Source organism: Sus scrofa, chromosome 16, assembly GCF_054392235.1.
Source record: "Sus scrofa isolate SSC_HxYL_T2T_F1_AM1 chromosome 16, Sscrofa_HxYL_maternal_Yorkshire_Landrace_v2.0, whole genome shotgun sequence".
In the NCBI taxonomy this organism is placed as follows: Eukaryota; Metazoa; Chordata; class Mammalia; order Artiodactyla; family Suidae; genus Sus; species Sus scrofa.
In genome coordinates this window covers 51839075-51855779 of record NC_139398.1, presented here as the reverse complement: position 1 = coordinate 51855779, position 16705 = coordinate 51839075, and the positions used below count along the sequence as shown (strand labels likewise).

Sequence of the window (16705 nt, the reverse complement as noted above, 5' to 3'; positions counted from 1 at the left end):
ATTTTCCATGTACTTACCTATAATTCAACTTTACATATTCCACATATTATGTGTTCATTTTATCTCTCTATTTTTCAGATTGGTTCCTCTTCTCTCAAATTTGTCTGGAAAACAGTCTCTACTGTTTTTCCTTTCCCAAGAATAAATTAATTAGAAGTTGCCTGTTTTTCAGACTTACACAAAGGGAATTTAATAGTGTCCTTTCTTTTTCTTCAGGAGATTTATCATTGATATAATCCTATTACTTAATATATAGTTCATGTTAAAACTTAAAGAAATATCCCAATATTGTCCTTTATATCTAAGTTTTCTCCCCAATTCAGAATAACATGTCACATTTCGCTGTCATGTTGATCAGTCTTTGTCACTCATTACACTGACATGATTGTTCTGGTATTTCATGAGATGTGTCCCAATTTAGGTTTTCTGGTTGCTTCCTCATGATTAGATTAAGGTTGTGTATTTTAAGAAATACTACATGAATGATGTCTTACTCTTAGAACATCATACAAAGGGAATATGTAATGTCAAGTCTTGGTACAACTTCTGACACCTGGTTAAGGTGGTATTACCAGATTTGCACACACTAAAGTTATCTTTTCTTTAAAGTTATCTTATTGGTAGCATCTTGAAAACAAATTAGTTCCAATAGGTATGTAAGAATAGTGAGGTTGTGGGAGTTCCCATTGTGGCACAGTGTAAACAAATCCGACAAGGAACCATGAGGTTGAGGATTCGATCCCTGGCCTCGCTCAGTGGGTTAAGGATTGGGCATTGCCGTGAGGTGTGGTGTAGTATAAGTCACAGATGCAGCTTGGATCTGGTGTTGCTGTGGCTGTGGCTGTGGTGGAAGCTGGTGGCTATAGCTCTGATTAAACCCCTAGCCTGGTAACCTCCATATGCCGCAGGTGCGGCCCTGAAAAAAAAAAAAAAAAAAAAAAAAAGAGTAGGAGGCTGTTGGCTGTTTCCAATGAGTTGACATAGGCATTAAGCATGCACAAGTGCAATGACCACAAAAAGAGGGACAGCCAGAAATAATGCTCTCTTGTAGTCTTGCCAAACATTTTCTACATACGTGACAAAAAGATCAAACATGAATACCTAGCTTCTGGATCCAGCTGACAATTTGGAGGAATATGGGAACATGTTTAATTACACAAAGAGCATAATGTCAGCAAAATCTAGACTGTGGCAAATTCTAAGTCAAAAAGCCTGGGTTTTTCAACAGATAAAATGTGTAATGAATTTAAAAAGATGGAGGAAAAACATATAAACTGAAAAACATTTAAAACAAATATTATGTTTTTACAAAATGGACAAGATTAGGGAGTTCCCACTCTGGCACAATGGGTTAGGAATCCAAATGCAGTGGCCCAGGTCATGGCAGAGGCACAGGTTCAATTCCCGGCCCAGCACAGTGGGTTAAGGATCTAGCATCATTGCAGCTGTAGCATAGGTCGCAGCTGCAGCTCACATTCAATCCTTGGCTGGGAACTTCCATATGCCGGAACTTATGACCAAAAAAAAAAAAGAGACAAGTCTGTAGTGTACATTTGGGTGATACAATTATTTAAACATGCGGGGAAATGATTACAATGAAAGTCAGCTTCAGGGTTGTTTTTGTGGGGAGAATGGAAGTTGTATTGAGATGGGGCACATGAGTGACTGGCAAAGTTCTATTTCTTGACCTGGATGGAATTTGCCTTATAATAACCCATTAAGCAATACATTAAATTCTTGTGATTTTCTGCATACACATCTTATTTTACAGTAAATAGGTTTTTTTCTCCCTTAATATATCTAGAATCTGGGATTGTGAGTTTACAAGTGTAAGTGGTAGAATGGCATTTGGTGATGATAAGCACTAAGGTGTGGCTATGGAAGTGGTTGTTCACTTGAGGTAAGGATACTAGTGTAAATGAAGTCAAAGAACTAAATGGGGAAGACTGGGGAAGACACTGATGGGAAAAGATGCAAGTCTGGTTCTAATCTCTGCCATCAGTGTGGGAGAGTGCCCTGGAGGTTAGCAAAGACAAAAATTATGAAAAAGCCATGTTTTAAAAACACAAATAGGGGGAGTTCCCGTCATGGCGCAGCAGAAATAACTCCAACTAGTACCCATGAGGATGCGGGTTTGATCCCTGCCTTGCTCAGTGGGTTCAGGATCCTGCACTGGCAGGAGCTGTGGTGTAGGTCACAGATGCAGCTCAGATCCCACATGGCTGTGGCTGTGGCTGTAGCTGCCAGCTGTAGCTCCAGGTCCATCCCTAGTTTGGGACCTTCCATATGCCATAGGTGCAGCCCTAAAAAGCCAAAAAAAAAAAAAAAAAAAAAAACAAAACCCCAAAAAACCCCCAACAAAACCCAAAAAACCCACAAATATGACAGCAAGCATTGTTATGCTTGTTATTCTGCATACCACCAAGACTATGTTTCTAAAGTTTTAATAGCTTTTTTCTTTTTCTTTTTAGGGCCATACTTGTGGTATATGGAAATTCCCAGGCTAGGGATTGAATTGGAGCTGCAGCTGCAGGCCTATACCACAGCCATAGTAACACTGGATCCGAGCTGCAGCTGTGACCTACACCACAGTCTGTGGCAATGCCGGATCCTTACCCACTGAGGGAGACCAGGGATCAGACCCGCATCCTCGTGGATACTACTGGGGTTCTTAACCTGATGAGTCACAATGGGAACTCCTAAAGCTTTAAATAAAAACTCACTTTAGGGAGTTCCCCTTGTGGCTCAGTAAGAAACCCGACTAGTATCCATGAGGACATGGATTCCGATCCCTGGCCTTGCTCAGTGGGTCAAGGATCTGGGGTTGTCATGAGCTGTAATGTAGGTCACAGACATGGCTTGGATCCAGCATTGATATGGCGGTGGCTGTGGTGTAGGCCAGTGGCTGCAGCTCTGGATTCGACCCCTAGTGCAGGAAGTTTCATATGCTGCAGGTGCAGCCCTACAAAAAAGACAAAAAAAAAAATCAACAATTAATTACCAAGTGTTGCCTATTACATGCTAATTATACATTATAAAGTTTCTTCAGATACTTGGTGGCATTAAATTCAAATAAAAATTATAAAATTTTATGTTTTATATAGGGCAAAATAAGCAGAGCACTATTTGGAGAGAACCAAGAGAATCAGTATTTCTCAAACTTTTCCACCAGAGCATCCATTAACAGAACAGAGAACGCCCAGGGGCCAGGGGAAATGTCTTGACACAAGGTACTATAAGTCTAAAAATTCTCTAAAGTGATTTTATTGTTATAAATTTTTATTATTTAATTTAAAATACACAAATTTTGGAGTTCCCGTCATGGCGCAGTGGTTAACGAATCTGACTAGGAACCATGAGGTTGCGGGTTCGGTCCCTGCCCTTGCTCAGTGGGTTAACGATCCTGCGTTGCCGTGAGCTGTGGTGTAGGCTGCAGATGCGGCTCGGATCCCGTGTTGCTGTGGCTCTGGCGTAGGCTGGTGGCTACAGATCCGATTAGATCCCTAGCCTGGGAACCTCCATATGCCGCGGGAGCGGCCCAAGAAATAGCAAAAAAAAAAAAAAAAAAAAAAAAAAAAAAATATATATATATATATATATATACACACACACATACAAATTTTATGTTACATCCCATAATTTGTGTATTTATTTTATTATAAAAGTTTTGAAATTATTTTCTATGAAGTAAAAGTAACACTTTGGAAAGGTGGCATCACATATATTTTGAGGCTTCCTGTATCCCTAACAGGACAAACTCCCAATTGAAAACACAGTACTAGAAACACTTATATGAATATCTTCCCTGTGTATTCTTACCTCCATAGTAGGTGGAGTTTTTCTCGTTCTTCTGATCCAAGCTAGAAAGAAAAATAACATTTAACTCTAAGTTTTCTATACTTTGCACAAAAGTTTTATTCATTTGTGCATGAAAAAAATAGGTATTGAACACCTGTTATATACTGTTTTATGCTCGAGAGATACAACAGGAAACCAAACATGAATTCCCTCCCTTTCCTGTAGCAGATATACTAGTGAAGGGGGTACAAAAAGGAAATATAAAAACAAGCCAGGTGGTGATTTGTGTCACAAAAAATACTTAAGTGTGGGGAAGATGTGGAAGGTATAGTTTCATAACTAAAATCATACCTCAGAATCATCTGAATTCAATTTAGTATATATATTGGTCAAATCATAATACAGTAAACTTCAATGCAATATTAAAATTATATTATCCTGGAAATGTGAATTGATTATTGCTCAATATATAAAGGAATGGATGTAGAAAAATTTTCATTTACAGAATTTCTCTTCTGATAGCTCTAGCAAGCAGTGTATCTCTTAAGTTAGTATCATCAAGCTTTAGCTCTAACATTTGGGAGATAAGCTGCATTGCAGAAAGAGCCCATATTTGTTAAGTGTCTAGTGGACACTGGGCACTGTGCTACATGCTGTATGGCAATAGAAAGGGAGTAGAGCAGCTGCCTCTAGGCAAGTGTATCAGAATTACATGAAGACATGTATATAGTCCTTAGCAGAGCAAAGGCAGATTTTCTGGGTTCAAATCCCAACTTAAGCACTTATTGGCTCTGTTACCTGGGGCAAGTTAATTTTCTAAGCATCAGATTTCCCATCTCTAAAGTATAAATTATAATACTAGTATCTATATTTAGGGTTGTTGTGAAAGCTATATGAAATAATATATATAAACTGTTAGCTTGGTACTTGGCATACAATAAACATTCAAGGCTAAGTTATTACTATTACTATCATTCAATAAGCCTGTATTATCTCTTCTTTTTATAGCTGCATCCATGGCATATGGAAGATCCTGGGCCAGGGACTGAATCTGACCACAGCTGTGGCAACGCTGGATCCTTTAAGCCAGGGATCAAACCCAAGTCTCTGCAGCAACCCAACCCTCTGCAGTCAAATTCTTAACCTACTGTGCCACAGCAGAAACTCCCAATAAACCTGTATTTTTAATAACCAACTAATAAAAGCACGATCAATAATATCTGCTTGGCCTATGAGGATATACAGGAAACTGAGAAAATATACTGTAGGGAATATGGTCTTTGAAAAGTAGAAAACCACTATTTTTTTTCCAGCTTTAGTTGATTCAATCTTCATTACAAAATTGTGATATGCTTATTTTATAGAGAAATTAAACAATTTTCCCAAATATGCAGTAAGTAGTAATGATAGAATTTGAATCCAGATCTGACCCTGTCTCTGGCTCAAAAACCATCCATGCTCTACTAAGCAGTCTCTCAAACTTTAGTAATCAACACTAAACTAGGAAGAGGAAATAGGTCACAACACTAACTACATGTCAGGAAAAAAAAAAAAAAAGAATCACTAATCCATTTTACAGATTTGGAAACTGAGGTTCAGAAAGATTAGGCAACTTGCCTAAACTCCTGTAATTAGTAGCAGACTGAGAATCAAATGCTGGTTGGACTGGCTCTAAAATCCGAGCTCTGCCCATTCACCAGCCACCTGCCTTCTGGCCAGCTAGCTCTACCAGCCCACCTTCTGTCATCCAAGTAATAGTTCCAGGAGCTATCCTTATGACAGGCCCCGGAATGAATGGTTTGGTGTGGGGAGTGGGGAGGAGAGCAACATTCAATTGTAATTAGCTATTTATCTCTGCTCTGTTCTCTCTTGCACTGACCCCATACATGTATTTTTAATACAGACACAGTATTTTGCCTTCTCTAGTCCTGTTTCTGAACTTCCACCCATGTTATTATTACCTGCATTCTACTTCTAGCCACAACTTGCACTGATTTTATATTCCTTGTTAGGCTGGAAGGCTGTCATGCCAAAGGCAGGATGAATCCATGGGAAATTTATTTTTCTACCCGCTAAACACCTCCAAAGGGCAGGTACTTAAATACAGCTACTGAATGAATACTTGCATTATTAAAAATATTCATGATAATGTGATTTTGAAAATCCAGCTCTGTATGATAAAAAAAGACTCCTCTGCATGACTGAGGAAATAAGCAGTTTATGGAATTTTTTAACTGCCTCTTTATAGTCAAAATAAAAGTTATTTATCTTTATTTATGGGCATTTTCCCCCAGGAAAGACTTCTTTCAAAATAATTCACCATGAGCTATATACTTCTAAAAGTTTTAAGGCATAAATCTTCAGTTTTAATTTAGATTAGAAAGTTAGTTCAGGAGTTCCTGTTGTGGCGCAGTGGAAACAAATCCAACAAGCAACCGTGGGGTTGCGGGTTTGATCCCTGGCCTCACTCAGTGGGTTAAGGATCCGGCATTGCTGTGAGCTGTGGTGTAGGTTGCAGATGTGGCTTGGATCCAGTGTTGCTGTGGCTGTGGCATAGGCCAGCAACTGTAGCTCCGATTAGACCCCTAGCTTGGGAACCTCCATATGCTGTGGGTATGGCCCTGAAAAGACAAAAAGATTAAAAAAAAAAAAGAAAGTTCAGAAAAATCAACTTCCAGGACAGGGGTTGGCAAACTATAATAGCTTGTAAGCACAATTCAGCCCCTGAGTTATTTTTTTGTTTGTTTGTTTTAATGGCTGAAAAAAATAACCAATGTAGAAAAATATTTCATGACACATGAAAATTATACAAAATTCAAATTTCAGTGTCTGTAAATAAAATTTTATTGGAACACAATAACATTTATTTACATATTATCTATTACATTTAGTGCTACAACAGCAGAGTTGAGTAGCTGTAACAAAAACCATGTGGTCCACAAAGCCTAAAATATTTATGATCTGATCCTTTGAGGGAAAAGTTAACCTGCCCCTGTCCTAGGGCTACCAAAAGTATAATCCTTTTAGCAATAACTATATTACATGATTCAAAAACACTTTTATAAAATCTAAAATAAAAATCATTATTAATTACTACACTTTTTGCCTGATGATTGCCATGTAGAGTCTTTGAACACTACTGTTGGCATCAGATTATGCTGAAAAAGTGTAATAGTGTGATGCATATTTACTATCACCATGAGAAAAACAACAATCTGTCTTATTGATCAGTCTATAAAACAGCATTTTCATTTCTGTAAGGCTAGAAAAAGAAAAATACTTCTATAGAAGCCAAATAATTTTTTAAATTCCAAGGTAGATTGATAGATTGAGGAAGCTCTGATATGTGTTTTCTAAACCTTACTGGTTTTGTATAAGTTTATAAAATTCATTCATAGACGTAAGAAAGTAATATAACTCAGATAATGTGTTAAATATCACCTAGACTACTCATTTTCAAGAGATACTATTCTCTAGGGAAAGCGATAAGGGCTTCCTTTAGCTTTGTTTTAAACGGCGCAAGTAAAAATAATTTTTATTTGAATAGATAAATGCAACTGCTGAATAATTCTATAATATAATTTACAATATTTATAATTCTACAAAAAACAGATCTTTGAAATGTCATCTTGAAATGATGGTTCATGACCATTACCTGTTACATATTCAATAAAGGTTACAGGTAGAAATTTTCAATGTGATCACTCATTTATATAATCATCCCTTGTTTCCCAATCACTACAGAAAAGGAAATGTCCTGATTAAGGCTGGCAGAGGCTAGGAGGAGGAAGTAACAGAAACAGGCATTAATATCAAATCACTACATGGAGTTCCCATTGTGGCGCAGTAGAAATGAATCTGACTGGGAACCATGAGATTGCAGGTTTGATACTTGGCCCCACTGAGGCCAAGTATCACGGTGTTGCCGTGAGCTGTGGTGTAGGTTGCAGAAGTGGCTAGGATCCTGCATTGCTGTGGCTGTGGTGTAGGCCAGCAGCTGTAGCTCCAATTTGACCCTTAGCCTGGGAACCTTCATACGCCACAGATGCAGCCCTAAAAATAAGCAAAAAAAAAAAAAAAAAAAAGCAAATCACTACATTTTTTTAACCTCAGAACGATTTGGAACTGAACTTCCATTCAATTATAAATTATATAATGATTTTGCCATTACTAACTATACTGTATGGTGGATTCTGTATCAGTCTTCACTGTAATGTAACCATTGTTTGAATGAAATTTAGCAAGATAACTGGACAGTTTATAAGACTTAAGATCCGAGCATTCTTTCATCAATGTTCATTTGCACTCCCATCAGGATGCATGAAATTTTCATTGAACTTTAATATTCTTACTGGAATATAACACACTATAATGAATGTAAAAGTGAACCTGCAAGTTAAAGGTCCCATTAATCAGTAAAAAAGACCAGAAGAAGCCATAGAATACTTCATGAAGCGTACATTCTTCAAAATTCTATAGGCATTTAAAATGGCTAAAACACTTTTAGAAGTATTACCAAAAGGGATTAAGGTAAATGAGACATTTATCACCAGATTCAGTAGGTGACCATTCAGAACTAAAATTATGGATAGGTTATAAACAAGGTGCATCCAAAAGATATATTAGAAATGTGCTATACTAAAGGAAAAGATATTTAAAATGAAACTTCATCTTTCAAAAAATGATCTTTGCTAGTTCTGAGTGCTGACACATCATAAAGAACTAAAAAAAAAAAAGAAATCCACAATTTTATTTTATTATTATTATTTTGCTTTTTAGGGCTGCACCTGCAGCATATGGAAGTTCCCAGCTGCAGCCCTACTCCACAGCAATGTGGGATCTGAACTGCATCTGAGACTGGCACCACTGTTCATTGCAACGCCAGATCCCCAACTGAGTCAGGCCAGGGATCAAAGTTGCATCCTCATGGATACTAGTTGCGTTTGTTACCACTGAGCCACAACAGGAACTCTGAAATTCACAATTTTAAATGTGAAAATTCTTCAAATGATATATTATACAATTAGCTATTTCCTTCCGTTCTTCCTTCCTTCCGTTCTTCCTTCCTTCCTCTCTCTCTCTTCCTTTCTTTCTTGTCTTTTTAGGACCACACCTGTGGCATATGGAAGTTCCCAGGCTAGGGGTGGAATCAGAGCTGTAGCCTCCAGCCTACACCACAGCCATAGGAACGCCAAATCTGTGCAACTTACTCCACACATCATGGCAATACCAGATCCTTAACACACTGAGTGAGGCCAAGGATTGAATCCACGTCCACCTGGATACTAGTCGAGTTCATTACCACTGAGATACAACAGAACTCCCTAAAATGAACTATTTTCCGATTACTGAGCCTTAAGTGTTTCTTAAGGATATTATTAGATTCAGTTGGCATAATTCAGTTAAAAATTTTGTGATGCTCATGGCCATTACTATTCTTTTTTCTTAAGCAACTTTATTAAGGTATAATTTACATACAATACAGTGAAACCATTTCAAGTATCTGACTACATGCAAATGCCCACCTTAATTCATCCACAGCCCCAGTGTGTGATATACTTTGACACTGTTGATTAGTTTTGCCTTATCTATAAATTCATATAACTGGGTTCTTATTGTAAGTACTCTTGCACTTTAGGTTATTTTACTCAACATAATGTTCTTAATCCATGTTATTATGTATAGAAAACAGACTCTGAGGGTAGTCCCCACAACCACCACTTCTTGGTGTTCATGCCTCTATATGATCTCTTTCCCCTTCAGAGAGGACAGGACCTGTGACTTACTACTAATTATGAAAATGTGGCAAAGGTCATGGAATATATGTGATTACATGATTATGTTATATAAGATTATGGCATGTTTCTTGCTGGAGTCTCTTTCCCTTGCTGGCTGTAAGGAAAAAGATGCCCATGTTTGGTCTCATGTGGCAAGAAGCTGCTAGTGACCTTCAGGAAGTTATGGTGGTCTCTGCCATCATTAAGCAGAAAACTGAAGCTCACAGTCTTAAGACCGCAAGGCAATGAATGCTGCCCAAAACCGCATGTGTGGGAAAGTGGATCTTTCCACACTCAAGCATAGAGGTGAGAATGCAGCACTGGCTGACACCTTGATTGCAGACTCAGACCTTAAGCAGAGAACTCAGCAAGGCCATACCTGGACTCCTGAACACAGGAACATGGAAAAAATGTGTGTTGTTTTAAGCTGCTAAATTTGTGGTAATATTAATATGGAGCAATAAAAACAAATACCTTAAGCACAACAGCAGTTTACTCTTTTTATTGCTGGGTGGTATTTCCGCTGTATGGAAAAACAACCAGATGTGTTTAATCCACTCGCTACTTGAGTGGTTTGCATTTTTTGGTTGTTATGAATAAAGCTCCTATGAAAAAAGTGGAGTACAAGTATTTGGGTAGACTTACTTCTTTGTATCTCAGGGTAAACATAAATATAGGAGTTCCCATTGTGGCTTAGCAGAAACTAATCTGACTAGCATCCTTGAGGATGCATGTTCGATCCCTGGCTTCACTCAGTGGGTTAAGGATCCGGCTGTGGTGTAGGTCACAGACATGGCTTGGATCCCCCATTGCTGTGGCTGAGGCACAGGCCAGCAGCTACAGCTCTGATTCAATCCCTAGCTTGGGAACTTCCATATGCTGTGGGTGTGGCCCTAAAAAGACAAAACAAAAACAAAAACTAAATATAGAACTATCATATGATCCAGCAATCCCACTCATGGTAAAAACGAACTACCACATAATCCAGCAATGCCTCTTCTGGATATATGTCCAAAGGAAATGAAATCACAATTTCAAAGAAATATCTATGTTTCCACATTCATCACAGCCTTTTTCACAATAGCCAAGATAGGGAAACAGCCTGGGTCCATTAACATATGAATGGATAAAGAAACTGGGCTGTATGTATATAGAATGAAGTATTATTCAGCCTTAAAAAAAAAAAAAAAGCCATTTGTGACAACACTAGTGTATCTGAAGGACATGAGGCTAAGCAAAACAAGCCAGACACAAAGAAAAATATTGCATGATTTCACTTTTAGGTGGAATGTAAAAAATGTCAAATTCATAAAGGAAGAGAGTAGAATGGTAGTTAACAGGGGAAGAGAGGGGAATAAAAGGGGAGACGTTAATCTTCAAATGTTAAACCAACGTATATTACTGGGATAAACCCCACATGGTCAAAGTATATTACGTTTTTTACATATCATGGGATTCAGTTTGTTATATTTTGTTAGTGAGTTCTCCATCTATGTTTATGTGAGATACTGGTTTGTAGTATTCTTCTATTGTCTCTGGAGGAATTGGTTTCAGGGTAAACTTGGTTTCATAAAATGAATATAAGTTACTCTTTTCTCCACATTTTGGAAACAGTTTGCAGCCCATCCTAAATACATATGAAAAAGAACGTAAATTCTGCAAGTGCCCCAGTGGAGCAATTCTATAAATGTCAATTTGGTCAAGCTGTCTGATATAGTTTTCTTTTAAATCATGACAATTTCTTACTTTTACATGTAGTTTTTAGACCACTTAAATTTACCACAACTATTTTGATAATTAGGTTTTAATCTACAGAAAATTTTATACCTATGTTCACAACAGTATTATTCAATAGCCAACAGATGGATAAAATGCAAACGCCCACTAGTGGATGAATGATAAACAAAATGAGTTATATTTGGTCCTCCATATCCACAGGCTCTGCATCCACAGACTCAACAAACCATGGATCAAACATATCAGGGAAAAAAAAAATTCACAAAGCTCCAAAAAGCAAAACTTGAATATTCCACAAACTAGACAGCATTTACACTGTATTAGGTACCATAAGTAACCTAGAGACGATTTACAGGGTAACTATCATTTGGTAACCATGAGAAGTTGATTCCAGGACTCCCACAGATATCAAAATCCATAGATGTTCAACGCTCTTATATGAAATGGCATGGTATTTGCTTATAACCTACACATATCCACCTGTATACTTTAAATTGTTAGTACATTAGGGAGAGTTCCCATTGTGGCTCAGCAGAAATGAACCTGACTGGTACCCACGAGGATACAGGTTCAATCCCCGGTTTCGTTCAGTGGGTTAAGGATCTTACATTGCCATGAGATGTGGTGTAGGTTGCAGACATGGCTCGGTTCCCTCATTGCTATGGCTGTGGCACAGCCTGGCAGCTGCAACTCTGATTCGACCCCTTGCCTGGGAACTTCCATATGCCACAGGTGTGGCCCTAAAAAAAAAAAAAAAGAAAAAAGAAAAAATTGGAATATAGGGAAGAGAAAAAACAGAAATTGTTTATGTAAAAACAAGCCAAAGTCTACAGTAAACTACAACTGATAAGTGTACTTAGTAAGGTTGTGTAAGGTACCCCATTGATATACAAAATTCAATTGTATTTCTATGTGTTACCAGTGAATAATTTGAAACTGAAATGAAAACCAATCAGTAATAGCCCCTAAAATTAAGAAACACTTATATTTTAATAAAATATGTGCAAGATCTGTAAACTGAAAACTATGAAAACTACCAATGAAAAATGAAAGAAAGACCTAAAGAAACATTCTGTGTTCACAGATTAGAAGACTCACTCCTCTTCAATCTCATGGATAGATTCAATGCATTCCGAATCAAAATACTAGAGGGAATTTTTCCGTAGTAATTGAAAGCTGATACTAAAAATCATATGTAATGACAAAGGGTGCAGACTAAAACAATTTTGAAAAAGAAGTTGGAGGACTCAAATTATCTTATTTCCAGACTTACTACAAAGCTTCAGTAATCAAGACAGTGTGGCACTGGGAAAAGGAGAGACACATATTCATGGATAGAATAGAGAATGCAGAAATGGATCCACAACTGTATAGCCAACTTGATGTTTGACAAAAGTGCAAAGACAATTCAATGGAAAAAAAAATGACAGTTGTTTCAAAAAATAGTCCTCAGGGAGTAATCATAATCCTGAAGGCAGAAAGTATAACGGTGGTTGTCAGGGTTGCTAAGGCAGAAGGAAGAATGGGAAGTTATTGTTTAATAGGTATAGAGTTTCAATTTTATAAGATGTAAAGAGTTATGGAGATGGATGGTAGTGATGGCTTCATAACACTGTGAATATATTTAATACCACTTAACTGTATACTTCAAAATGATTAGGATGATAAGTTTAATGTTATGTGTATTTTAACAAAGTGAAAACAACAGTGCTTCATGGAGTTCTCTGGTGGCCTAGTGGTTAAGGGTCTGGCACTGTCACTGCTGTGGCTCAAGATAAATTCCTAGCCCAGGAACTTTCACATGCCATGAGTGTGGGCAATAAAAATAGTGCCAGAAAAATAAAAATTGAAACTGACGGATATCTACACTACATATAGGATTTAATTCAAAATTAATCATAGATAGGAGTTCCCATGGTGGCATAGTGGTAACAAACCCAACTGGTATCCATGAGGACACAGGTTCAATCCCTAGCCTCGGTCAGTGGGTTAAGGATGTGGCATTGCCCCGAGCTGTGGTGTAGGTCACAGATGCGGCTCAGCTCTGGTATTGCTGTGGCTGTGGCATAGCTCAGTAGCTACAGCTCTGATTTGACCCCTAGCCCGAGAACTTCAATATGCCATGGGTGCTGCCCTAAAAAGACAAAAAAGCCAAAAAAAAAAGAAAAAAAAGAAAAGAAAAGAAACACAGATATAAATGTAAACTCTAAATGCTAAAACTTCTAGAAGAAATTACCAAAGAAAATACTCATGAATTTGAGTTAGGCAAAAACTCCTTACACAACACCAAAACCATGATAATGCACAAGAGGAAAAATGAAAAATTTGACTTCATTAAAATTAAGAATATGTGCTCTTCAAGTGGCACTATGAGGAGAATGAAGCCACAGACTGGGAAAATAATATTTGCAAATCATATATATGGTAAAGGACTTGTATTGAGGACATATAAGAAACAGTTAAAACTAAAGAAATAGGAAAAAAAGCCAACCAAATAAAAGACTTCTGGTCAAAAAGAAGAAGATATACTGATGGCACAGTGGCTCTACTTAACAACTGCTATCAAGTGTAAATGACCCACATGTCTTTCAGCTGGTGAATAAACAAGCTGGTATAGCAATATGATAGAATTCTACTCAACAGTAAAAAGGAATAAACTACTGATTCATGCAAGTCCACAAACGAATCTCAAATGCATTAAGCTAAATAAAAGAAAGCTGCCTTCTGCTTTTAACCAAGAAGTAACAACAGGGACAAATTATATGAAACAGCAATTTTCAAGACAGTGGATATTGAGTAACGAATCCAGTGGGGCCCCTGAAAATATTAAATAAACAAACATTTCCCTTACAACTGCCTCAGCTTACCACTTTCACAGTTTCCAGGTGTGGCACCCTGAGGGGACGAAGCCAAAACCCACCATACTACCTAAATTAATGGAGATGGAGCTGGGAGACTAGGTAGAACAAGGTGATAAAAATTCACAGGATAGAACAGGAGACAGATACACAGAGAGCATACTCTGGATGGAGATGAGCAGAAAACCAAGTATTCAGCAGAGCACTGAGCAGTTCAGGTGAGTGAGGAACTCTAGAGGCCGGGAAGAGAACCGCCTGAAAGGATCAGAGGAATAGGATTTACAGAAGGATTTACACAAGGACAAGAGGAGTTCCCTTGGTGGGATGTCAATTCCCACCACTAAGAATGGAAAACTTTATGACTGATGGAGCAGATTTGTATCAACAATGCAGAACTATTAATCCCAGATTAAACTATGCTCTAGAACCACCTAACAAATCTAAAAAGCCAGCCCGGAAAGGATGAAACTGTTTCTAAGTAACTTAACTATGTCTCAGAACAAAGCTCAAGAATATATATAGGAATATAAAAATATTCAGTATCCAACTAGGCAAAAATTCAAAATGCCTAACATCCAATCAGATATTGCCAAGCAAACAAAGAAGCAAGAAAATATTTCCCATATTGAGGAGGAAAAAAAAAAATCAACTTACCAAAACCAACTGAAAACAGATACAGATGGTAGAATTAGCAGACAAGAACATTAAAACAGTTATAACTGTACCCCATATGTTCAAAAAGCTAAAGGAAAGATTGAACATGTTAAGCAGAGAGAGACCTAGAAGATATAAGGCAGACCAATAACAATCCTATGGGGATGAAGACTATAATGTCTAAAATGAAAAATACCTGGATGGATTAATAGTTATTTGACACTGTAAAAGAAAAGATTAGTGAACTTGAGGATATAGAAAGAGAAACTATGAAAATTGAAACAAAGAGAAAAAAATCTCTACAAGTGAACAGAACATCTATGAGCTGTGACAAAACTTCAAGCAGCCTAACACTGTTAGTGGAGTACCCAAAAGAGAGGACAGAAAGGGATAAAGGGAAATAAAATGTTGGAAAAAAACAGTGGCTAAAATTTTTTTGAATTTGATGGAAACTAAATCCGCAGGTCTAAACAGCTCAAGAAATTTCAAGCACAAGAGAATATATCATGGTACATCATAATCAAACTGCTCAGAACTAGTTTAAAAAAGAAAACCTTAAAAACAATGATAGAAAAAGACATACAATACATACAGAGGGATAAAGATAAGAATTTCAACAGATTTTTCAACAGAAACCAAGTTAGGAAAAAGATTTTTAAACTGCTGAAATCAAAGCAACTATCAACCTAGAACACCACACACCCAGAGAAATATATTTTAAAATATATTTCAGACATATAAAAGCTGGAAGAGTTCAACACCAGCAGATTCACACTTAAAGAAATGTTAATGTCTTATAGACCAAAGGAAATGATTCCAGATGGAAATCTGGGTCCACAAAAAGGAATGAAAAACATTACATTACAAATAGTAACAATATGGATATGTTATGTTTTTCTTATTAATAAAATATCTCTAAGTGATAGTTCATATTTTAAATAAAATAATGATGCATAGTTTGTAAGACATGTACAACTAAAATACATGAAAATAAAAGAAATTGGGAAAAAAGATGATATACTGTTATAAGGTTCTTGTACTCTACGTGAAGTAGAATAGCCACACAAAGAAAGACTCTAGTATGTTGAAGATGATAATCTATAAAATCTAAAGCAACAGGAGTTCCCATTGTGTCACAGCAGAAACGAATCTGACTAGGAACCATGAGGTGGCAGGTTCAATCACTGGCCTTGCTCAGTGGGTTAAGGATCCAGCATTGCCCTGATCTGTGGTGTAGGTCGCAGATGTAGCTTGGATCTGGCGTTGCTGTGGCTGTGGTGTAGGCCAGCAGCTGCAGCTCAGGTTGGACCCCTGGCCTGGGAACCTCCATATGCCATGGGTGCGGCCCTGAAGAGACAAAAAGCCAAAAAAAACAAAAAAACAAAAAAAAACACTAAAGCAACAAACCAAACTAAAATAACAAATTGAAGAAATATAGCTGATAACTCACAAAGGGGAAATATAATTGAACCATAAACAATTCTTAGAACTAGAAGAGGGGAGTGATCAAGATAGCAAAATAAAAGGAAATGGGATGAGACCTGTGCCCCTAGGAGGGTAGCTGTGAACGAGGAAAGATACCCTGGGAAACGTCTTCAAAGGATAGAGATTAGCCAGGACAGATAGGGAGCTCCAGGAGCTCAGAGGAGAGTGTAGCAGCAATCACAACAGAGAAAGAGACCAACACAGATGGTCCTAGTCACCTCACTGCAGTTCCCAACCCAAGACATGTCTCCTGGTGTGCACAGGTACTGACTCCTGAAACTCAGGCTTCACTGGACAGAAATAGTCCAAAGCAGCTGGAGTGTGGCCTGGGCCACAACCCTGCCACAGCATCCTCATTCTCATTCTCAGTGTACTCACAATAGGCACAACTCTGCC

The 16705-nt window shown here is 37.6% G+C and overlaps 1 protein-coding gene across 2 annotated transcripts in view; it reads right to left on the bottom strand.

Annotated features, from left to right (window-relative positions):
* NDUFAF2 (NADH:ubiquinone oxidoreductase complex assembly factor 2) overlaps positions 1-16705 on the bottom strand; it is a 186440-nt gene that overhangs the window by 37676 nt on the left and 132059 nt on the right. The window contains exon 3 of one of the 2 annotated variants that reach the window (XM_021077006.2): positions 3820-3860. The exons of the other annotated variant lie outside the window; for it this stretch is intronic. Within the exon in view, the coding sequence (XP_020932665.1) occupies positions 3820-3860 (41 nt within the window). The remainder of the gene's footprint in view (positions 1-3819; positions 3861-16705) is intronic. 2 annotated transcript variants of the gene reach the window in all.